This window comes from Buteo buteo, chromosome 2 (assembly GCF_964188355.1).
Source record: "Buteo buteo chromosome 2, bButBut1.hap1.1, whole genome shotgun sequence".
NCBI lineage: Eukaryota > Metazoa > Chordata > Aves > Accipitriformes > Accipitridae > Buteo > Buteo buteo.
Genome location: NC_134172.1, coordinates 35,160,428 through 35,185,855, shown reverse-complemented (window position 1 = coordinate 35,185,855; position 25,428 = coordinate 35,160,428). Strand labels below are relative to the sequence as shown.

The 25,428-nt window shown below is 40.4% G+C and overlaps 1 protein-coding gene across 1 annotated transcript in view; it reads left to right on the top strand.

Annotated features, from left to right (window-relative positions):
- The first annotated feature begins 5,592 nt into the window (after nucleotides 1-5,592).
- Nucleotides 5,593-25,428, top strand: part of MACC1 (MET transcriptional regulator MACC1) — a 34,569-nt gene continuing 14,733 nt past the window's right edge. The window contains exon 1 of the mRNA XM_075022492.1: nucleotides 5,593-5,714. Within this exon, the coding sequence (XP_074878593.1) occupies nucleotides 5,712-5,714 (3 nt within the window). The 5' untranslated portion in view covers nucleotides 5,593-5,711. The remainder of the gene's footprint in view (nucleotides 5,715-25,428) is intronic.

Sequence of the window (25,428 nt, the reverse complement as noted above, 5' to 3'; positions counted from 1 at the left end):
ACTTTTTGGCCTGGACCCCGTTCTTTTGCCTTGTTTCTCCTGCCTGCAGAATTTTTTTTACTGTCACATGGAGCATTTTCCTTGGTGACATGCAATGTAAGCAAAGCAATCCATCTTAACCAGTCTGCGGGGTTTAATGAGGAACGAGGACAAAAATAGGGTTTTCCTAACTTGTAAGGTGTTATTTTTTTGCCCAGTCTAATGCTACAGGAGTAAGTGATATGTGGCCCTGTCGTCTACTGCTGCTTCTGCCTCGGATCTGGAGGCCTCACTGCAAGCACTTCTCCAGGATGGGTCTCTACAAAACACTGCTTGGGCCATGGGGGTCTTTGCCTGTGTCTTACTGACCGAGGTGGTAGGCTTGCCAGGGTAGGCTCGAGCCAAATTTGTTTTCCTTCTTTCGAGGTCACCTGGTGCCTTTTCTCTGTGGGAATGGGGTAAGTGAACCTTCCCTGCAGAGCGCAGCAGATTCGGCTGTGGGAGAGAGAGGTTTGCTAGCAACACAATGAAAACAGTGTAAACACAAAAAGAAATTGTTTGTTTAATGAACACACTTTGCATAAAGTAATCTAGCAACTAACCAAGCTAAACAGCTTTAGTTACAGAGAGGAAACAAATGTTTTCATGGTATAAAAGACATCTTGTGAGTCCTTCCCTAGGGCACAAGTTCCAACCCACTTGCTATTTCAAGAAAGAAAGAGATCTTTCTCTACCACTTTCAAAGCCCTTCCTCCAATTCCAATTTTTGGTAACCATATGCTCACCATTCAGGAAAGTTCCTGCCCTGATATTCTTCAGTCCAATTTGCCAGCTACCTGTTCATATTAATGTTTCGATTTATTGATCCTCTTTAAAGTCTTCTCTTAATTAGAAAAAAAAATATCTTTTTTTAATATAATGTAATGTTCAATCAGCATAAGGGCATGGTATACTTATTCCTTCACTAAGATAAATATCAGAGAAAACCAATGATTTTCCTTGAGTTGTTGATCTATGCAAATCAGAACAACTGTGTTTTCACTAGGATTTTCTGAGTAGTAATTTTTCCTCTTTTTCTTTTTTTTTTTTAAACAAATTTCAGTTCTTGGTCCAGCTCACCATAGAGAACTGATTCCAGGTTTTGTTTTGGTTTTTTTTTGTTTTGTTTTGTTTTGTTTTTCCAGAATGCAAGCAGATACAGTAAATACAGATATAACTTCTGCTGCTCAATATAACATCTTTCTTACTAACTTCCTTGCTGCATAGTGTTGTTTCAGTTTGGTCTGTTGCCTTCAGCAATTTCAGTAGATATTTCTGCTGCAGACTTTGGCTGTAGTTTCCCATTCTGTGGTACTGTTGCCACAAGGTCTATGTGTTCATTAAAATGCATTGCCACAGTTTTTGTTTTAAACCAAGTATTCACCTTGACTAAAGTCTAAGAGATAGCCCACTGAGGATACAACATGCTTTGAGAGTTTTTTTTTCTGATGTTTAACATTGCCCAGAGCTTTATCTTGCCCTTCAGAAACCAGGTAGAAGCTTTCTGATTGCTTTGGTTCACTTTTTATCAGGAAAGGTGGTTTTGCTTGCCTGGGTGGAGTACTCACTAGTGTTTGTAAAGCCTGCTTTGCATTAGAAACTTTTGCTAGTATAAGTGGTGTCCCTTAGAAATGTGCTATTTGGCGACGTTTGATACTGGCAACAGCCCTAATGTGGACACGGAACTGGCAGAAGTGCTTTTGCTGGTATACATTATACTCAGGGTTCTGGAATCAGTAAAACAGCCAAAACTGCTTTTGCCAGCATAACTATACTATTAAACATTTTCTAGCATAGACCTGGCAGAAACCCAGTTTTCATCCCCACACCTCTCTTGGTTATTAAATGTTATTTCATTGGGAGGTATACTCAAGCTACTACCCCATGTATAAACATCTTTGGCCACAATATTCTCTGCCATGGAAGTTTTTCTTAACTGGGGGGGGGGGGGGCGAATATATTTGACCATGTGTGAGTGGCTTTTTTATATCCAGAATGGCCTGACATTGTACCTTTGTTTCCTCTCACACATGCATGCATAAATTGTGGTGTAGTGGCCACAGCTAATTTTCAGTGGAAATAATTGTACAGGTAACTGTCACGTAGCCTAGGGCTTATGGTGCCCCTCTTTTAATGGTTTGATGGGCAGGGCGTTCATATTTGTTTTCTCATGAGCTTTAGGAACAACTGAAACAAACGGGATGAGAACAATATCTAATGTACACTGAAGCCTTGGTGTTTATCATTCTTCTGATGAGAACTGCAGCAAAACTGAGATCAGGTCCAAAAAGATATGCTACTTTCTGCCCCAGCCATTCAATCTGTTGCAGGCAAATAAAATATGTTTACAGACAGAACCAAAGTGAGCCCTTTGACCCTGCAATAATTGCTAGGTTTAGCTGACAAAATATGTAGTTACTTAAACAAACAAACAAAAAGGAAAAAATCAGTGGAGTGGAAAGCACATACTGTAATCAAATGAAAAGTGAAGACATGGCTGCCACTTCCCGTACAAGTTATGTTATGTCAAGCCAGAATGTCAAGCTCCCAAGCTTTCCAGGATCCTGCCACCACTACCAGTAAGGCTGCAAAAGCCAAAGGATGTGGCTTGGCAGCATTCACTCACTTCCAAAGTGAGGTAAGCATCTCGTGATGTTGCTTGGAGTTGGCAGCCCTGGTTGCTGCGGACCAGCTCTTCTGCTATCGCTACTCTAGTTGCTGCATTCACGTGGACTGACCCATCATGTCCAGCGTTCATCCAAGGATTCCTACGTACACGTGTTCCCAGCTTCCAAACTTTATATCTCAAAATTAACTTCATAGCTCCTGCTTCTGTCCCAAAATATTCTTCTCCAAATTCCATTGATTTCAGTGACAGAAATATATCTGAGAAGTGGATTGAGCTTAGCAAACAAAAAATGTGAAAAATATATTTCCAAATGAGCCTGCGAGCATCTGCTATTGCTTTTGTCTGCGTGTACACCATGTGGGTTTCCACTGTACGCGAACAGTGCAGTTAATTAAACACACGAAATTGCTCATTAAATGTCCACATACTACTTAGCATTCCTAAGGCCTAACAGTCTAAATTTGTTTTCTAGAAGACTTTGCTTTGAAAATGAGTCAACCTGCAGAAAACCACAGTGTCCCATCAAATGATGTGCAAAGAAAAGTTGTTGCAGAGTATGGGTTTCAGTGGAGTCTGGAAACGGAAGCTGACTGGTCAGATCTGGTTTTGGAGAGGTAGCAGAGTATGCAGTGCTGTCTTTTAAAGACCTATTTTAGATGCCTTCAAGGTTAACTCTGTCATGCAACAAGACAGAAGTGGCAGACTTTAATAAAATTGTGGGAACTAATAATTGATCACCCTTGTACAGAAAACCCAGATAGACTATGTCAATACTCAAGCCCTTTTCTGAGGTCCAGAGATGAACTGAAATCCTGTAGATGCTTTATGTGGTTCAGCAGGGTCCCACCTGCAGGGTCCCACAAAGCTATGGGTACAAATATCCTCCATGGTGATTTTCTAGCTGAGAAACAGTTGAGAAGCACATTAGACTGAGTTTTGATTCATCCCTACAAAAATGGATGTTAAACACCATCAGCCTAAACTTCAAGTCTTTCTGTTTAAGGTAAAATAGCATTAATATTTTTAAAATTATTCTTTGAATCATAAGAATGGTTTGTCAAAAACATCTGGCTCTGAAAATACTTCTACTGGGAACCAACTTTTCTGCTATGAGCTAATGGTCTATTCAGAGAAATAAAGTAAGGGAAAAGTCTTATCTAAATGGAAATTTTAAGGAGTAGTCTGAGATGACAGAAAAGGGGTTGAAATTTAGAGTTTAAGATACCAAGATCTTAATTTATTATTAAATTATATTAGTATAACAGTGAGTATCGACTGGTTCGGGGTGTCATTGTCATTATTATTAGAGACACATGATAGACAGTACCTACCTCAAAAACCCCAGAAAATGAAATATATAACAAAAATTAAATACTTGCTTTCCTAATAGCTCTGAGTAAGCCACTCTATAGAAATGTTTCCCTTCTCCTTCAGGTGTCTGACAGGGCTTTATCTGTCCCACATTTTCTATTTCCAGATCTTGAATTTCTAAACTACACCTTTAGAGAGGCAGTCAGAGTAGAAAATACTTAATTTTTCTCTAATGGTAGTTTCAGTACAAAGTGAATAATCCTGCTGTGTAATTCGAACTTCTTGCTTCTGATAGCAGGACAGAGCTCTCTTCAACAACAAATCTAGTTGGTTAAAGCATTTGGAGATGAGGCATCTCTTTTTTCATCTTTGTCACAGTCAATGCCTTACTTTATTATACAAAATAGAAGAGATTCCCACCCCAGAATCCCATACGGTCAGGTTGGAAACGCTGTTTTCTGGATCATGGGGAGGTGGGAATTGTTCAGTTCTCTGAAGGAACTGAATGGTGCTGTGATGGATTGACCATTTAGTTGAAAAGGCGTTGGCACCATTTCAACTTCATTTTTTTCCAGATGAAACTATTTGCTGAGTTTCACCCCACTTTGCTACTAGTCCTGGTCAAGCAAAACCACTTATTTTGGCAGGTAGCTTATTTGGTGGAAATTGTGCACCAATATTGACACTATCTCCTCCATAAGCAACCTGGATTCTGTCTTTCTCTGTTTTTTTATCCTATTTGATTTATACTTCAGCTTTTTGGAGGCAGGCTTAGAAAGCCTGTGAAGCCTATTTTCATCAAAGGGGAGTTTCAGCTGTGAGTCCTAAGTGCCACAAAAACACAGGTAGCAAATAACAACAGGACAGGCAAATCATCTCTTCTCCAACTCCTTGTGACGTTCCTGGCACAAAGACCATTTATCTTATCTCTCTGTGGCTATAATCTTTGTCCCTCTAATCTTTACCAACTTTATCCTACAAAATGCTGAAATCACTGAGAAAAACACCTGCAATGTAACATCTGGGAAAACTTGCTATTTTCTCAAGCTCGCGGGGCCAAAAAGGAACTCTTCCCCCCTGCTCCCCGCAAATGTCTCTGCTTTCCCTCCTCTGTAGATGTCTTCTTGGGCTGTTGCCACCCCTCCTTCACTTGCTTCCTCATACCCAGTTGTCTGATTCTCTCACATGCACAGAGATGCCCAAACCGGTCATACAGGTTCACGAGACTTTGGTCACTATATTCATTGCCTGTAAATCTAATTATTTCTAACCTTGATCTGTATCAGAAGGCCATCCTTTGTCCCCCTCCCAGCAATTCAATATATCTTCAACATGGCATGTGAAAGTAGAAAACCCTAACTCTCTTCCAGTGGCACACAAGGAACACACCCGTCCTTTCTTTCTCCTCTGCATGCCTGTCTCTCCTCCCTAAGGCAAAACTCCCACACCGCCTCTCCTGGTTTCAGGTGTAATCATAAACCAGCTGAAGGCAATTATGGGTAATGTAGTTCCATCACTCCCTCCTGTCTGTTTGAACAAGTGGTGCCAGGTACTTGCTAGACTGCACATTCCAGCAGGCATTGCTCAGCACCCCTAAGAGAGAGGTGCACCAGGCGTGCTCCCAGCACCTACCCAAACCCTGAGCACACCAGATTTTTTCAAAGCTGGAGCAAGAATAAGTGCTCCTTCAACAGTGCCAATGTCTTGAGCAATGACATAATTTGGATCTAAGAGAAAGCTCTTGGTCTCCAGAATGGTGAGTTTTCTTTTTTTCTTTCAAGTTTCTTTTGCTGCTTTTGTTTAAAATACTTTGGGAGGTCTGAAATATCAGAGTAGTTTTTTACCTAGTACTCATGCTGCAGTCTGATACTCTCCTTTTGGCCATAGCTAGTGTGAGGTGCTTCTGGAGAAGGTGCAGAACCCACGTACGTTTTGAATTGCACGATATTGTACCCTAGGGTGGTTTGGGATGTGTAGAGAAAGGCACAGTGCTTGCTAAGTGCTGGTGATTGCCTTTCCTGAGAGCATAAATAATGGTGAACCTCTTACAATTTTAAATCAACCAATATTAAGCTGGCCTTCTCTTTTTTCTTTTGTGAAATAAGGGGGGGTGTGTGTGTGCATGAGTGGCTTTTTCTTTTTTTTTTTTTTTTGGTTGGTTGGTTTGGTTTTATTAAAGCACTATATGAATTGAAATACTCCTCTCCATGCACACAGCAATTGGACTGGCCCCTGGCTTTGTGAGTTGGGGATCAGGAGCGTGCAATAGGATGCTGAACACTGCATAACAATCCTCCCTGCTAAGAAGGCGACCATTAGAAATCAGAAAAAAACAGAGTTTAAAGAGCATATATACTTCTGAAATTTAAAAAAATTCACTTTGTATTAAAAGAATCCTTGAAAGGTAGTATCTCCCGGCTAAATGGAGGCTAGACCTTCATAGAGGCAAGACCTATCATGCTGACAAACCTTGAACCAACTCGCTTTATGGCTAAAAAATTACAAGCAGAGCTACCTGGTCTGTTTGAAAATAGAAATATTTAAATGAAAAACAAGAAAGAAACAGTTCTTGTTCTCTTCCCACCTGTTATTACTACTCAGCTAATAACACTTCTTTGATATAGATTTTTTAATTTAAGGAGACAGCTCAAAATCTTAACAGCTTGGGAATAATTTTTGACTGGCTTTGCTAAGAAATGGCAATAGGCATCCTCCTGAGTAAGTGAGAGAGGGAGGAAAGAAGGGAGAGGATCATTTGTACTGGGTAAATCTTGGGAGGCACAAACTGCCACACTGGCAACGCTTTCCCTAGCCCAAACCCATGCATTTGACAGTGGTTAATATGAAATGCTCCAATGCTGAACTTACACACTGAAACCGGTTGCATAGTGTCTGTGTTGGGTGGGAGATATACGATGGGATTTACGACACAAGTGCTATCTGGTTATTGTCATGCTAGAAGCCACAGAATAGTGTTTACCTTGGGTACATTAAAAACAAGGAATACCTACAGTCGTATTCACTAAACTATATAGTACAACAATATCCTGTGGGAATGTGTTCAACAGGCTAATTATATGTTGCAATAGAAGGTTTATTGAGCATTTAAATGTTTGGTTTAAAATGGTGTGTTGTCTCTCTTCCCCCTTTTTCTCCCCTTATTATGAGAATGGCTAATTAGGTTCAATTGTCCACTTCTTTATTCTTCAGCTGCCTCTTAACTCTTTATCGTAGTGATTTTCAGCCTGTGGCCCAGTAATATTGGTGTTTGGTAGACTGTCTCTGAGAGATTGTATGAAGGGCATCCAAGGGAAGACAAAACTTTGAAATTCACTATCTCTGAATTTCGATGCCTTTCCTCTCTATTTTCCACAACAGAGAAACTCAAGCTCCTTGAGTAACTACACGTGTTTATGCTACTGTAAACTTTGGCATAAGTCCTGCAGGGAAGTCCACTCTTGAAATATGAATACAAAAGAGGTGGAAGAAACACCAAAAGCACATACAATGCAGAAATATAAATCGTGTTGTTGTAAAAGACTCGCTTTTTGGACAGAACAGCCAATTAGTCAACCTAATCTGATGGTCTCTAAAGGATGTCCTCCTGTCTGAAGAGCTGAGCTTTATGGCAGTGGCAGCTGCAGTACATCAAACTTCTGCATGACAGACTATGTTGTGTACTTGCAAAACAATTTGTGAAAGAATAAGCAAAGCTCTGTCCGGAACCATAGGGTTTCCCACCCCTCCTCCTACAAAATACTGCATAGGATCATAAGTTACCCCACAGATCCCACAATGGGAAATAGAACATAACTGGAGAGGAGAAAAGGAGCTATTTCAGTAGCATCCCTTTCCTGATGTTCCCATACTCTGCTACTACCACAAAAAGTTTAGCCTAATTTGACCTTCTATCTTTTAACTTCTTCTATGGAAGCCTTTTCCTCTCATCTCTTACCCTCTTTCTTGAATTCTTTTCAGTTCATCTCCTTCAACTCTGTAGTTTCAGGAGTAGATAGGTTTTTTCCAGAAACTGAATTCTGGAGTAAAGGTGAGGTCATATACTCATGGAAAACATATATATGTATTAGCTCTGTAATATTCTACCATATTTTCATCTGCTTCTCCATACAGACCAGTATCTTTACATTTCTGCACATTGAGCAAACATCCTTGTTAAACCACTGAGGATCATGCTTAAACTTTTCCTGAGAACCTACAACTAGCTTAGAAATCAATGTGTATGAGTAATTTTAAATTGCTCCTCCGAAAACACCTCTTCATGTTCTTATCTACAGCAAACTTAATCTTATGCTGTCTAACCTATTAGGCTTTCCAGTAGTTCTTCAGAGTCTGCTCTGGTGTTAATGACCTCAGTAATTTCGGTTTGTGAGCAAACACTGTCATATCACTCTCCAGTGACCTTCCCTTCCCACCCTCCAGAATTTATTCAAAGTGCCTATTGTATAATTCAGTAAGTGGAGGCACTGGAGCACTTTCCTATCAAGGAGCAGTGGTGAAGTTGAATCAGGGTTTTGAACCACTGAAAACTTCAGAAAACTGAAACAAAGTTTTATAGCTTGCAGCAACTGATGTTTTGGGCTCTGGTTTGGTGTCCTCGTGGTGGAGAGGAAAAGCTTGTAGGTTTGGATGTATCCAGACATCCTTTTCAAGGAATTTTATAGGAGGCATATACAGCTTAATTTCTGTAACAGTAAGACTCCTTTCCTTGGGTAGCTGAACTTCACCTTGAAAGCCAGCCTAATCAGGAAGAAGTTGGCTGATTATTTAGCTGAAAGCTGCATTATATATCCCCAAATGCTGTCTCCCCCTTGCTGTGTGGGTGACTCTGCAGGCTGTAATGCTCTGGAAACCCAGTGAGTATTCTGGCAGCCTGGAAGAGAGTCTTCTAGGTCTTCTGCTTGGGATGTATATTCACAAAAGGCTTTGGATGACAATTATTTAAGTCCAACATGTAAATAGTTGAATCACTTTGCCATTTTCTTCAGCTTTCTCAATGGGGAAAGGATTTTTTTGAATTATTAGAGGAAGTCTGCCTTCACTGGAGTCTCAGAGTAATTAATAATCTTTGTGTTCCTCTTTACAACATACCTGTGAGATGGGGAGCTGCTGTTTTACTTTGGGTAAGTTCTTGCACTACATTTAAGCTGCTGTAATGGCTACCTGCTGCTGAATGGGGTAGTCCCATTTCTCAGACCTTGCCATGATCTCCCACAGGCCAGCACAGACAGGTCAGAATGCTGACTCATTGTGCCTGGGCCAGCTCCCTGTGAGATGAGATAAGCACCAGTGTTGATGCAAAGGAGATGTAGGACTGCTGCTTTCTGGAACAGCCAGCCAGCCACCCAGTCAGATGGCATCCCCAAGAGCAGGCTTAGCCTCAAGCGCAATGCCAGATGATCTTGTCTCTTGTCTAATACCTTCAAAATTTGGGAGATTTGACTCTGTTTCTGTCCCAGGCTTGCTCTGAATTAATTCTTTAATCTCTGTCTCCATGAAGGCATACAATATTTCCCTGCATTAAATGCGAGTTCACAAGTATTTAAATTGATTTGAAAATGTATTGGCTCATACTTTAGTCTGCACTGACCTCTAGTTAGATATAATGGTATTAATTCAGGTTGCATCTTTACTTACTAGTATGAACTGCCAACAGCCTTGCTTGTCCATTGTGCCAGTCATCTTGCAATCATGCCAAAGCAAGCAGCTCCTTTCCCGCTGGCTTCAATAGGCTGTATCACCAAACATTTGTGCAACAGCTAGACAAGGAGTTGTTCGAGTTCCCACCGGAGCCTACATCTGTAAAAACCCCCAAAGTTTCACCAGTAGACTCAAAGCTTGTGACCCATCAGTCGCAAATCCTACAGCCCAATTTTTGTCCTATAGTCTAATCCGGACCAAACTTTGGATATGTATTTACATGGAAAATAAGCTGTATTTCTGCATCTACTAAGCTGCGTAATTAAAAGGAAATCACTGTGTCTGAAATAACTGGGGGGAGGGGAGGGGCAGCTGGCAAGACTTTTAGGTGGTTTGTTTTTATTCATACGTGACCGCATGCAATACCAACTCTGAGCCCTGAAGAAAAGCCTATGATGCGATGATAACCTTTTGATGAGTTCACTCCCTCTGATCCACTAGCCTTAATTTAACAGGATCTCTGTGAAGGTGGGAGGGTGTGACGCAGCAGAGACACAAGAATTCTCAATTTATTCATAGTACTGCCCTAATTCCTGCAGCTCAAATTGTCACCTGTTGCTCCGTGTGAAATTACAATGTTACGAACATGAGTAATGCCAGTGATTTGTTCTTCTGCTCAGTGATTTTAATTTTTTTTTTCTTTTCTTTCTTTCTTCTTCCTATTTGAAATTTGGTCTGTTCTTTAGTGTGGACAGTAGTTCTTCAGCTCTGGACTGAGACTGTCAACTTGCTTCCAATAAGTTGTCTACAACCATCAAGTGAAATGAATAACATCACAAATATATTTGTAAAATTTCATTGGTTTTCCAAGGAAACATCTAAGAGTTCTCAGCAGAAGCAGCTTCTGATTGAAGTGTTTGTTCATAACACCTGTCTTAAGGGGTGAGAAGAAGAAAGCTAAATTCAAACCTGTCCCCTCACTTTCCGTACATAGGACAAACTGTCAAGGAGCAAAGTCAACTAGTCCTACAGCTAGGTGGTACACAGGACATAGGTTACACTAATTGAACCAAGCTTAAAAGCCTCCAAGCTAAACTCCATATAGTTTTGAGGAGAGTATGGGAAGCTAGCGTGGCTTCCCCAGTGAGATGACTACTTTTTTTTTGGAGCACTCAGAAGTGTTTGGACTCTGAAGTATGTGTGTGATTCTAGTTGTAAATGCTTAATGCATGCATCATCCTAACATAAATAACTTAATTTCTTTATCTCATCAGTGGAGAGCAAGAGGTGCATTTAATAGTGCTCAGAGTTACCTTTTTGTCTGCCAGAGCACAGGTACTTATGCTCTGCCAGCCAGATCCCACCCACGGTTATTTGCCTGGCTTGCACTGTCAGGTGGGTACTAATACGGCTGGGCAGAAAAGTGTTACTAATCTGGAAAATATGTAAGAGAGCCCCTCGCACCTTGGAATTCCCTGGTGTATTTTTACAAGTAATGATTGTACTCTAGTCGCAAAACACACAGGCAGGAGGTACTGTATACACTGCTGATGGGCTCCCCAGAAAAGTAAGAATTTCCCTAGACTTTTTCTCATCTCATGTAGTATATGGTAGCAGAAACAGAAGGACGATTTGCTTGTAGTCTGAACTTAATGGAAGTTGCATCCACCATCACTGTGGTTTTTTGGGGTTTTGTTTTTGTTTTTTTTTTAAAATTAATAAATGATCTCAGATTTCTAAGTTTGGCTCCTGATCAGTTGTTTTGCCGGATAAATGAAAACATGGGAGAGAGGAAGTAGTGTGAGGTGTGTGTGTATATGTGAGTAATTTTCTGCTACCTGTTATATGTAGCTACAGTTTACTTGTATCTGATTTTGAGATGTGATTTCTGCTCATAGCTGGAAAGGGAGGCCAAACGTAGCAATGCCAAAGGCTGTCAGGAGGTGTAATGAATATCTGCCTTGCTCTCCAGTTAATTGCCTTTTCAGGGTGTGAACACTTTGGGACAGAGGAGGGCTCTTGTGATATTTATGCAGTTACCTTCAAAGCCCAGGTCTTGATGGCAGTTTTCTTCCCATGGCACTCGCACGTCCTGTGCTCTGTCACTGATTTCCTGAGTGGTCTGAGACAAGTTGTTTGGAGATGGATTTTTAAGGGGTTAGCACATGCTTAAGCTGTTCTTATGGTAGGTGTGGAAGATGCTGGAATGTGGCTATCAGTCTCTTTGCGTTTTAGTCTCTTCACCTGTAAATTTGTCTATCTCCATTTTTCCCCCATCCCTGCCCTTCCTTGTGTTGTGCATTAAACAATCAGTTCCTTGTGACCAGGCTCGGCTTGCTATGTATTTGTAAAGAGCTTAGCAGAGGGATGCTATTCTAGCTATTTCTACCAGGATATAAATGAAAAGGTAAAAGAAAACCCTGGTTTTGGTCCCAACAGATTATAAACATCAGCTCTGGGACTCAAAATTGGATTTTTTTTTTAAATGGTTTCAGTTCAATAAAACATATTCACCTTGGCACAATAACAGCTAGGTAAAAGTCTGTGACTTTGATTCTGCATAGGAAGAGTAAAGATGATTGCTTTGTTTCTTTTGGCTTTGAAATCTGTGAATAAATCAAATTTAGTGATTCTGAAACAGTCTGACAACTATAAGAGCTGCCAGGTTTTGAGCTTCTATGCCTGTGTTGCCAAAATCTGTGGGTCTCAAGCCCTGTTCCTCTTGGGACAGGTAGACCTGAGAGGCTGAAAAACCTACACATTTCCTAGGTGGCAAACCACCTCTCTCCTAATATGGAGAAAGCAGAGTGAAAGCTCACTCTCTTTCCCTCTGGGCAAAAAGTTCACATATGGATTATGGGATAAGCCTTAGGGTTTTTTAATGCTAATCTCTAAAGAACTTTAAAACAAAATTACTTGTGTGGACACTAGTGATTCAGCATACTGAGTAATGACAGCAGACATTGACTTACCATTGTAAAATCTTGCTAAAATCAGCAATGTGAGATGAATTTTACATGGTAAAATAAAACTATCTGAACTAATTTTCACAACAGAACAAACTGTTTAGTTATGTTTGTCAAGACTGTCTGGGCATACAGTCATTTCTGCTTGGTATGAAATTGAGTGAAATCTCCTGAAGTTCTGAAGGTTAGAACTTGTACCAAATTAGACAAATATCTTTACATGTTCTTACTGATGATCTGCTGACTGATAATTCTGACTTCTGGCGGATGTGACATAGTGCTGTGGTTTAACCCCAGCCAGCAACTAAGCACCACGCAGCCACTCACTCCTCCCCACCCAGTGGAATGGGGGAGAGAATTGGGGAAAAAACAAAAGCTCATGGGTTGTGATAAGAACAGTTTAACAGAACAGAAAGGAAGAAACTAATAATGATAATAATAACAATAATAAAATGACAATAAGAATAATAATAAAAGAATTGGAATATACAAAACAAGTGGTGCACAATGCAATTGCTCACCACTTGCTGACCAATGCCCAGTTAGTTCCTGAGCAGTGATCCCCCCCAGGCCAGCTCCCCCCAGTTTATATGCTAGACATGATGTCCCATGGTATGGAATATCCTGTTGGCCAGTTTGGGTCAGCTGTGCTAGCTGTGTCCTATCCCAACTTCTTGTACCCCTCCAGCCTTCTTGCTGGCTGGGCATCAGAAGCTGAAAAATCCTTGATTTAGCAACAGTTGAAAACATCAGTGTGTTATCAACATTCTTCTCATGCTAAATCCAAAACATAACACTATACCAGCTACTAGAAAGAAAATTAACTCTACCTCAGCTGAAACCAGGACACATAGCTCTACAATAACTAACAGAAAAACTCTACATTATAGAGGTTTTTTAGATCATGCTGATTCAAGTTCTGAGTAAAGTTGTATACATTTCTGCTTATTACAGACAAAGCAACCTATAAAAATATAATCCTGGACTGCAATCTGTTAGGAGCTGACCTAAACTAACTTCATGCTGGACAACATTTGGACCATGCACCTCCAAAAATACTTGCCAAATTAAAGTTTAGATTAAACTTTGGAAGCTGAACATATTTAATTTGGGTTTTGATTTTCATACCTCATGCTTGTCTTTCCCTTTTAGTACTAGATAGCTCTTTGTTGGAGAATCCTATGTTCTGCAAATATCTACCTGTCATCAATGACCTGAAACATAGAAGAATAATTGTCATAAAAGGGAGTCTGAAAATTTCATCCAATAAATTGCACAGCCAGGATTACACGTGTCTGTAGCAAAGAGATATAACAGGAGTCTCCTGTTTTGATATAGCCAAGGAAAAACTTCTTAAGCAAAGTAGCTTGCCATCACAAATCAAGGTGTGTGTTTGATTTGACGTTTATAAGTTAAATGTTAAAATGATATCTACACATTATGACAGTTGTATACTTTAATCAAGGAACTCCTGCAAGTGATAGCAAGGATACATATGCAATGGTAGGAGTGAGCTGCCTGATCTAAACACTCTTTCAAGTGCACTGTAAATGTGTTGTGTATGTTGGTCTCTATAGAAAACTCATAACAAATTTGGTTAGAAAAAACCTAAACAGTAGAATTTTGAATGTGTGATTCTGCGCTATTTCACATAACACAACACAGTTTTTGAACCCATATTACCTTGAGAGGTAGGAGCTAGTTAAAGGTGCAAAACTCGAGACTTGCTAGCAAGGAGGTGAGATGGGTAGGGAAACGCTTTGATCATCAAAGTCAGTGACCTTTTGGAAAAGCTGTGAATGCTTCCTCCCACATTTCAGTGCAAATGGAGCAAGGACAGTAAGCTCATGAAGATGAACCAGAAAAAGTGTTTCTTTAAGGTTGGCATTTGAAAGGTGTTGCTGAATAGACAGAATTCTCTGAGCTACTGCATGGCAGGTGCCTTCAGGCTCCTAATTAGGAAAGTCAAAGTACTAAAATCTGTTACAAGTATGGTCTGGATTTCAGCTTATTTCATTTGTAACCTTTTACCTAGTTCCTTTCTGTCTGAAGCAAACATTACTCTGCTATTACTGATCAGACTGAAACTGGCCAGCAAAAGGAACTCCAGCTTCATGGAGGCATTGATGCCAAATGAAATGGCCTGTGCTGGTACCTGTAGGGACTTTGTGCCCTGGGCTGTTTAGTGATATTTGAGATGGTTGTCTGTTCCTTTCAATCTGCTATAGCCAATGCATGGGACACTGTTGGTAGTTCCCTCCAAGCGGGAGAGATTAGCCTCCCCTTCTGCAAGACCGGCTGTCAAGAAAAACTCAACTCTAGGCAGTGCATGAAAATATCCTTTCAAAGTAATAGTTGTGAAATTAATGTGGTTTTGCATGATGTTTAAATGTCCTAGTGGTCTCAAATCAATTTTCTGTAACTTCTGTAGTCTGACAAAAGCCTATATAGCAGTTTCACTTCATATACCAGGTGATTATTCTTTCTAGTGAATAGAGCATCATATGGCTCCAGAGGTGGTTTTGGATGATAAATGATGCCCAGGGTTTTTCTGTGTAGGAAGCCAGTGAGGTCAAAGAACAGCAGCCTTTTCGGAGGCTTAATAGTATGAAATACTGAGCTTGCTCAGTCTATATGAAATTGGAAGATGAGCATGCTCAGTGTCTGTGAAGGGTGAGACAAAGCAAAGGATTGACACCAGGATCTTCACAGGGCTGAACAGTGGCCAGGTCTTGCAGACACTGCCAGATCAGTGAAAATGAATTTACTGCATGTAAAAATTCTTGAAGGAGTGCAGTACTGACTGGAGTTGTGGGGGCTTTTTTTTGGGGGGGGGAGGGGTGAGGCGAGGGGAGGGACAGGGAGAGGAACAGACTGGGGGAATCTGTAGATAACATATTGAAATGCTGTGATTATACCTAAGAGTTACTGATCTGCAGCCCTCCACTTTTGCTAGAAAGTCAATAACTTCAGCTGTAGTGAAAAATAGTAAAGTTTGCTGATGCAGCATAAATGAAATGGAAAAACTGGGTGCACATTTTGAACTGATAGAGTATAATCCACAGCATTTCTGAATCACATTCCTGAAGATTTTCTGCAGGGTTATCTGAGAGGCACTCTTTGGGAATTTGATAAGTTTGGTTTTAGTCCAATGCTCTGAGCAATTTGTGACTGCATCACTCCAGCCATTATTTTTATTTGAGGGTATCAGCCAGATTTGTTGGGGCATATGAAAATTTTTCTTCAACTAAACTGACTGGTTTTTGTGTATAAAAGGATGAAATTTATGATAATTTAGGGGTTGGTTTTGGTTTTTTTTCCCCCTTTGATGTGTGACTTGCTTGGAGAGTCTTCCTTATTATAGAGCTTGAGCCACTGACCCCCTCACTTTCTGTGCTATGCTAATTCCCTCCACATCTCTAACACAGTGTCATAGCCAGTAGACCTGTGTGGTGTTAGGGAAGGAAATAAGAAAGAAGGAAGCAACAGCTTTATGCATTCTTTCTCTTCTCACCACTGCCATAATAAATGCAAAGAAGAAATAACATCAAGTGCTTTCTTCATAGCAAATGGCATGGAAAGATGTTATAGAGCTGAGTGGGGAAGATTTCTTGAATGGGTAGTCACCCATCTGTGTATAGTGCCTGCTCATGCTACTCCTGAGCAATTGCAGCTCTCTCAGCGGCTTCGTTAAATTTTGCCCTCAAAAGTCAGTAATGTTGGCTCAGAAGGAAGAGCTGGAACCAGCGGGGGAGGTAGGGTGCCTGTAGCAGCCTGAGGGGTAAGGCTATTAGGAAGAGCAAGCTGGAGCTGCGCTGTTGCTTTTGGGGGTGAACAGAGACAATGGGAGGTTAAAGTCTGCATAGAAATGCCTGGGCTAGCATGGGAGACTTCTGTGTTTCATTGTACGAGTTCATTGATGGATTTTGAAGGTCAGCTAACTGGCTGGTGAGAACCTCAGGAACGTTTTCTGCCTCTGAGCCCTCCAGCAAGGCAGGACAAGGGAATACACAGCCTTAAAATGCTTTCAGTGGGTAATACTATACATTGCAATATAATAGTGTGCTTTTCCTAGTTGGGAAACTAGCTTTTCACTGAGGTATTGCATCCAGACTAATGGTATGCATCACATGAGGGAGAACTGCTGCTGGAAAGACAGTTGGACACTGTGATGAAACGGAGAGAATGAAGATGGCCAAAGAATATTGGGACTGGAGGAAGAGGAGACCTGGAACAATTTTCTCACACAATTCTTACTTTCACTTCTGAAAAAGATAAGAAGAGAAAATCTTTGAAGTGTGAGTTTGTCAATGCTGCGTAAAAATGGATGAGATTGGACACATCATTCTTCTTATTGTACCAAACAGTAAGGAACAAAAGTATAGATGCCCTCTTCTCAACGGGTAGGAATAGACAGCTCAATCAATGAGCCAGTAAGGCAGCTAGATTTAAGAACTAAATTTAGACACATAAGGGCATGCAATTTGTTAGGAACTTGTTGCCTTAAATCTTCTTGAACTTGACCGTTCCTTTAGAAGAAGGTCTACAGTGATACTGTAGGCTGATGTATTTTATGTTTTTTTAAAAGATAGAACCACTCCTATTTCGGTTATAAAACCACAAGCAATACTGGAAGCAGCTCTCCCTTGTTTTCGTAAGTAGCACTTCTTACTTCTTCCTCTGAAATATGTAGTCTTCTGGGATCAGAGTTGGATTATTAAAGAGGATCTGATATTGCATGGCAGTTTATCTTCCTTTGACTTCATTTTTGTTGCTGGATCATTACCATGTTAGAGTCGATCTGGCAGTCATATTATTTCAGTAAAAGTATTCTGTTAACAATACTATTAATAACAAGTAGTTAAGAGTACAATTCAGGGATTCAAATGTCCTTCATAAGTGGAAAAACCATCCATTTAAACATGAATCCTATTTGATAGAAATAAGAGGGGTTTTTGCTTGTCAAGAGCATGTGTAATTGTTATGTAAGGGGAGAGTCTGCAGTATAATGAGAGGTACTGGGTTTGACTTTTAGAGAACAAAATAGATTTTTATGAATTCCACTCTTTTCTTCCTTTCAAAATTACAGTGTCAAAAATAACTTTAAAGTATTGGCAGGTGTAGCTTAATGGACAGCTCAGACTATTATTAACAACACAGGCGCAAATGTTTTAAATGTGATGATATCTTGCTGCTGGAGAAGAGTTCTGACAAAACTTGGGGACTATAATTGCTATAAAAGTAACAAAGTGCACTTTCTGCCGTATACCTTGGAAAGTGTGCCTGTGATTAAGACTCCCTCTCTGGTGCTCTCTTCACTATGTTCCTAAAGTGCCACGGACTATTAAACAAGTTTTTCAGTCAAAACAGATCAATACACAAAAAATAGGTATCAGTCTTTCATTGTAAATATTATCACAATCTATCAAATGTACTATTTACACTGTTACATATGCCCTGTGTCTGTTATGTGGTCAGTCAAGTACAGCAAAATGTAATTTGTGGATGCACTGAAGAATGATTAGGTTTACAGTTATTAAGTCTCTGAACTAACCTCTAATGACAACCAGAGGAGTCCTTGCCAAACGGATTTACTTTCTTCTACCATATTTAATGGGGTTATTTTCCCAGCGCAGGTGGCTGCTTGTTTTATTCATTTTTTTTCCATGTTGAGCTGGTCACATATTGCCCATCTTTCATTGTTTCTGCCCTCTCAGTATCGATCTCCCTTTACATTCCCTAGAAGAGATGGAACAAGTGATTGACTTGAGTCCTGTCCTGTCCCCCTCTCCTGCCACCCATTCATGCCCCACACCACTGGGATTTCTTCTTGGCTATTTTATATGTTTTTGAAAGCTTGCCTGACATAGTTTAAACATTGCAAAACAAACTCTCTGTGTGTATTGCCATGTTACCTTATTTTTTTGTGGGGATGTGTGTTTTGTGGTTTGGTTGGGGTTTTTTTGTCCCCTCCAAGTTAACCAACACCAAACCAAAGTGGTTCCATATAAAAAGGTTCACCTGACTGCAGGCATTCTGACTTTTTTTCCTTTCCCCTGGAGCAAAAGTCTGTCATACTCATGGAAAGAGACCTTTATAGTCCCCTGTCTCATCAAAAGCACAGCACACTGCAGGGTCCCCTGGTATCTTTCTCCAGATGCTCACCTCAGTTTGCTGAAAACAGAACACCAGAAGAGTAAAGGCACCTCGCATGTGTCTGGGAATCAGGTTCAATTTACTTCAAGGTTCACATTGCATGCTTTGCCCATACATCTTCAATCTACACCTGTCCAAAATAAAGTGTCAGTATCCAGGCAGCATACTGACAGGCAATTTAGTCCTACAGTTGGATGTTCAAGACTGGGTCCTGGCACAGTGTCAGCCACATTGCTTTGTTATATCATTTTTAGCATGGAATAGCAAAAAACCCATCCTCTATGTTTGCAACATATCCAGCTGATACAGGTGCTTAAAATCTCTTGTTAATGTCAATTACAATGGTAATTTTAAGAACTTTAAGAGCCACGAGCAAGTAAAACACTGGCCCTTCTCTGCAGGTGGGTTCCTTGGTGCATTCTGCTTTGCCCTGGTGCTGTGAAGGGAGCGTAGCTCTTGTAGGATTTCTGTTATCACGTCACTGGACCAGATGAGAGATTTAAATGTTGAAAGTCGAGGGATTTTCTTGTGCCTGTGCTTAGCCCATAAATATAAAAGTAATTATTTCTATGAAACGTGTAAAGCATAAGTGCCTGATTCAGTTCCTAATGAAGAACTACTTCACTACCTGACCTGGTTTTTATTGTCTGAAAACTGTATCCTTTGCTTGCTTTCTGGGTGGATAGTAGATATGCTATTTTCTATATATAACTAGAAGAGTGTTAAACAGTAAGATGTTGCCAAAATCAAGTTTTTGTGACAGAGAAAGCTTTTTTTCTTTTTTCTTTTTTCTTTTTTTTTTAATGCCCCTGTGACTCTAAGGCATACAAAGCCTTTTCTGTTTTTTAAAAAAAAGAGATTTCCTTTATTATCCTTGAAGTTAGCTCTGAGGCTGTAAATCATTCACTACTGTTAATGCTACTGTTACTTCTGTCCCTCACCACTGCTTCCTGCTCTCAAGACCACAGCTTATATCTGTCCCTCTGCAAAGCTGACTTTTGGCATCAACAGGCAGAGACATGAGCCTTTCCTGGGGAAGAGTATAATAAATACTATGCAGAGTTGGGAGTGCTCGCTAAGCCAAGCTAGTGTGCAGGTGTCTGAGGGTTTATCTCCACTCACCACTAGCAGGTACGCTGCTCAGTTAAAGACCCAGCATAACTTCTGCATGCAGCTTGGATGTGAGTAAAAGTCTAATTTAATAGAAAGAGAAGAAGAAATCAGGGTAACAAAATAATATGTTGAGTACTTTGGAGGTATCCTGTACTTACAAACCCGTGATCGCAGCTGTAGTTCACAAGAATATAAACAGCTAGCAGAGATTTTGAGATTCCCAGTCACTCCCACTTCTCCAGGTTGTTAAAAAATGTTGACAGTTGAGGCTCTTGTTTCATCCTAGCAAACATCTAAAGTACCCAAGGATGGGCAGCAGGGCCCTAGTTTACATGCAGAACATGGTACAGAGAGGCTTTGCCTTTGCTCTGCAACGTAGCATTTATTATGGTGGCATTGAAACACTTGCAGCACCTAGAAATGGAAACTTTTACTGTTTAATTAAACTGCTAAATGAAAGGTGTTCCTTACAGAGTGCTTTCAACACCTGTTTTGAAGGAAAAACTCTGTTGGCATCGCAGTCAGTAATAACTTGTAGTATTGTAATCTCTGTGAAGGAGCCAGAAGTGTTTTCATAAGACCTCCAAAAGTCAAGAAACTAGCTGTGCTTCCAAAGTATGTATGGTTACATACAATAAGTGAGAATCTTAACTGTTATTGTTTTTAGAGTCTTTTGAGAGGTGGCAAGGAAATGAGTTCATAGAAGAATTAAGCTAATAAACTTGGAAAGTTTTCTTTGTTCAGCAGAAAGAAGAAATACTACGATTTAGTAGTACAAAGTTGGATCCTTTAACTCATTTGTTAGTGACATCTTTCCTTTCCATTTCCTGTTCTTTAAAAAGTTACTTAGTAATGTAAGTAGAAGGCAACATATTTCTTTTTTTCCTGAGGCCAAAGTGAAACCATGGAGTATTTCAGAGTGGTATCTGAAACCCAAAAGTCAGCATCAAAACTTAACTATACATTCTTGAGACTTCTGGAAAGCAATATTCCCAAATGTAAAGTTTATAATTGAAAATAAATGCTCTAGCCCTTATGCTTACAACAAGCAATTTTAGAAGCATAGATGTGTGGCATGGAAGGAAGGATACTTGCCTTGTAGAGGGAGTGTTTATGGTATAGTCATTTTTGCTTGCATAGTGTTCCCCAACCAGGCTGAAAGCAGTCAGTTCTGGGTCGTGCAGAGCTGAGCAGAGGCTGTAAAAACCCACCTGTGAACTTGTGGAAATCGACTGAGAGGAGGACCCACTTGAAGTCCTGTTTTTGTTGTGCTGAGACTACTAGCTCTACCCTTTAATGCTAGCTCAGATGAAGTATTATGAGCAGTGATTCCATTAGTTACAAGCAGCAGTGTAGACATATGTGGGGTCTGCAGAAAGCTTAAACCCTGGGTTCAGGAAGGAGTGTGAATGGCTCTGCAGTTCCCACAGAGTGATAAATCTTCAGAACATTGAAAAAGTGGTTACCAAACTTGGCAACTATTTAACAACAGAGTAAACTAGTAGCTGTATCAATTGAAAATGCTTTTCTATCATTATAGGCAAAGTGACAAGTAATAGGATCATACTAAAGCATTAAGGTTGCTGCCAAGTATTAGTAAGGTAAGGGTTGAGATCTCTCCGGGTTGAACATTAAAAGCCATTTCTGTCTCTGTTCAAAATTAGATACAGCTGCATTTTCATGACTGCCTAACTTGCACCAGGCTAAGAGAATAAGTCAAAGACTTTATTGCTTCAACTGAAGGTTTCATTTGCTATCCTGTCCTACCAATTAGCTACAGTACCACAGTTCAGCCCTGTAATCAAAGATTGTTAAACTCGGGTCCAACTGCCTCTCACCAAACTCTGAGCTGCGTAAAGGTGTTCCAGGCCACAAGTACCAAGGGACTGTTAAAATATGACCTATTACTGTAACTAATGTTTAGTTAGAACCACGTTAATCTGCTGAGAACAGGCAGCGGTTTAGATTTGGTGGTGATGTGTGATGCCTTCTGAAACCATCTCTCTTCTGTGTATTGCTTTCTCTTTGGAATTTGTTTTCTTCTCTCTGTTTAATAGAAGTTAAATAATTCCATATACTCAGTATTTGGTCAGATCAGCAACACTGTATTTAACATTTTGGTGAATATACCTTGCTCCTTTTTCAGAAATAAAGTTGTAAAGTAAGTCTGACAACCTAACCTATATAACTAGCAAGTAATATCTCCCCATGACAGCTAAAAGTGAGCCTGCGGGATGAGGCACATCTCCACCACCTGCTTGTGTTGCTTGTCCTGTCTTTGCAAATGCATAAGTTTCGTCCTCTGGATACAAAGGCCATGAGTTGCTGTGAATAATGGTATGGCTGAAGTAGCACTATCTGTGTCAGGTGCATGTAGGAGTCCATGGGGAAACATTGACACAGGAGAGCCCTGCTCTTAACACAACCTGCTTTTGAAGAAAGGTTAAGGTTGAAGGAAAGGCAAATTGCTAGTGTTTTGCTCTGGGATGTTGATACTTTAAAACACAAAGGAATGTGTTCTCTCTCATTTTTGAGGGCAAAGGCAGTGGGGAAGTATTTGGTTTTGGACTTTTTTTATTTTCTTCCTTAGCACTATTTTAAGCACAGCAGGACATGTTTTCTTTGGTAGAGAGACTGGAAAGAAAAAAAAAAAAAGTGCCTTGAATTTTAAAAGACCTGGAAGAGATTTCTGGAGCCATCACATGCAGCAAAAATGCCATTTGCAGCAAATCTGTCTCCTGACTTCTGTGAATCTGAACTTTCTACCTGAGGCTTTCTTTTTCCTCTAATGTGTTTTTCTTCCTCTGTAACAGTGCTACAATGTGTGTGCCAGCAGCACCCTGGGTCCTGAGTCCCCTGCTCTTATGGGTCAGCAATGCACTCGAGCCTTGAACAGCAGAATGCACCTGGCAAACTTTTTCTTCCCCTCATACAGAAAAATGTCACGTCTCTCAGCAGTCATTCAGGTTCACTTGCTGGTCACCTCCATAGCTGATCTCTTTCCAACCTCTTCACTTCTTCTTTCCCTGCTCACTTCACACTGTGAGCTGACATACCATCAGTCAAATAATTCTTTGCACCATTAAGCACTTGTCAGTTTACATCTTTCTTACTCAGTAGCTACAGCAAATGAAAAGCTTGGCTTCTGATTCTTCCTATACATAACATACATAATATACATAACCTATACATGCAGCAAAAGGGTTTCATACCTTTCCCCTTTGCCAATGATCAACATGGCTTTACATCCCACATGCATTGATCTCCCTTCTCTTGTGGATGATCGTTCTTCTGGATTTGTCCAGGTAAGTTTCTAATTAATAGGGTTGTCCTACCAAAAGTTTCATTTGAGTTGCTATTATACCACAGAATGTACCCATGGAAAAGGAGGAGCATTGGGTTTTCTTATTTTCCTCCTCTCTCACAAAGACACTGGGGATTTATGCATTCCCAGCACTAAGGCTGGAACACAGGAGGGATGGGAGACAAACCTGGTGTCAGATCATGTAACTCTGTTCAGGAGGCGCATTGCCCGGTACCCGATGGCATGTGTACAGCTTGTTCCTAGCATTTCCCACATCTCTTGACATGCTGACCAAATGTGGTCATCTTTTTCCCAGGAATGTTTATATCTCCCCCCGCTTTCATCCTCTTCTTGGCTGACCTGAAGATGTGCCTAAATCACAAGGGCTCCCTCATCATGCTCTTATACCACGGAATGCTTTTGGGGGAGGACGGCATGACTTATTTTTGAAAGTGGCTTTCCTTTTCAGTATCTGCCTTTTCTGTCTTTGTGCCAGGCTAGTGGTGAAGGTTTTAAGGAGTTCCCAGAGGGAACTTTTAGGAAATGGCTTATTCTATTTGCAGAAATACTTAGCGTTTATAAAACTTCTATGCAATCTTGTTGTCATGTCTCTGTCAATATACTCCCACTGTGTGAAAAGATTGTTTTTCTTTCTTCCTCTCTCTCTCTCCCCCTTCTCCCAGGGTTTCCTATTTTAGTCCCTGTGCATCTACTTGCACTCTTGTGCTCTTTCCTCATCCTTACTTAGTGCCTCCCACTTCATACAGCTACCAAAATAATTGTGAGGTGACTAACTATTAAAGAACCATTCCTAGATTAATATGTCAATTAATTAATAAGTCATCAGAGATTAGTGCTGGCAACAAATACACTGTTATTGTAAAAAGTAGACTTTCTTTTTGTACACTTATTGAAATTTTAGACTATGGACACATTACACTGGTGATTAAACCTCCCCGATCCCTGAAGTAGAAGCCCAAGATAAAAATTTTGCATGTTTATAGAGTGCATTCATTTTTTCAACATTTTGAGATGCAGCAGGAAAGCAGAACTCGTTTACTTTGAAGGGATTGGTACTCATTATCAAAGATAATGTCTCTTATGAGAGATGGGAGGAATGGTGATGTTTTTATACAGGTATGGAAGACAGATCTTGGAACTACAACGTTGGGATTAAGGACGCATTTTAGTTTCCAGTTTGATTCTGGTGGGGCATTAATAGCAGAAGCCACAAAGTATTGGTTTTGGAGGCTAGCTTTCACTACCATCTGAAATCAGGACTTCTAAGGCCAACACCTGAGATTTCTGGTAAGAGAGGAACCTGAAAGTCCGTACAGTCCTGTGACAGCCGTGCAGCTGGGTGACTGTCAGGCTTAGCCTGACCTCAGCCTTGCATCCTGCCTAAGTGCAAATCAGCAGCTGAACAGATTGCCATTAGCTGAAGGTAGCTCTTGTGGGAAGAACAAAAAGTACCAATTTACATTCACAGTGGAAAAAGAAAGATGTATTAAACCGTGGCATTGTGCAATGGAAACAGACAGCTGACTTCCAGTTTCTGTTCAGTAATGCTTTGATATAAGGTATACTTCCTCTTTCCCATAACTCACCTACTAGAACTGTAACTGAAAATTCCTTTTTCTTACAACCACAGTAAAATCAGGCCCAATGCATCTTTTTTTTTTTTTTTTTTTCCCATTTTAAACATAATAAAATGAGATCTGCTTAGGCTGTAAGAAGTAGCAGACTGCAATATTTCAGGCTCCTGAACAAAGCTGAATATTGCATCCTGTGGATGGATCCAGAAAAACTTCTGGCTTTTTTAACTTTTCTATTTTTTTTCCCCCTTGTTTTTGTTTGTTTGCTTGCTTGTTTTCTTTTCTTTTTAATCATATGTCTTAATGTATCTATTGCCCATCAGCCTTTATACCCCACCATGTATAGGATCAGTGAGAGGATTCTGGGAAAGTCACTAAATGATCTCTTGGTTTATAGCACTAGTTTAGTGATCTCTCCTGCACAAAAAAGATTTAGAATATTTTATTTCCTCCAGCTTCTGTTTCTGGGACACAGTAACCTCAGCATGTAGGATACCCAATGCCCCTCTGAAGACCTGCAGCTCCTGTTTCTGGGCAGCTGAAAATAGCATTAGGTGATGACACCTTGAGAGGTTCATCCTCCTGTTGCCTGCTTCAGAGGGATGCCCCTCCTGCCCTGCCTTTGCAATAGGTTTGCTGTTGATTGTCTCTCTTTCAACCACCGCATCTGGTTTACAG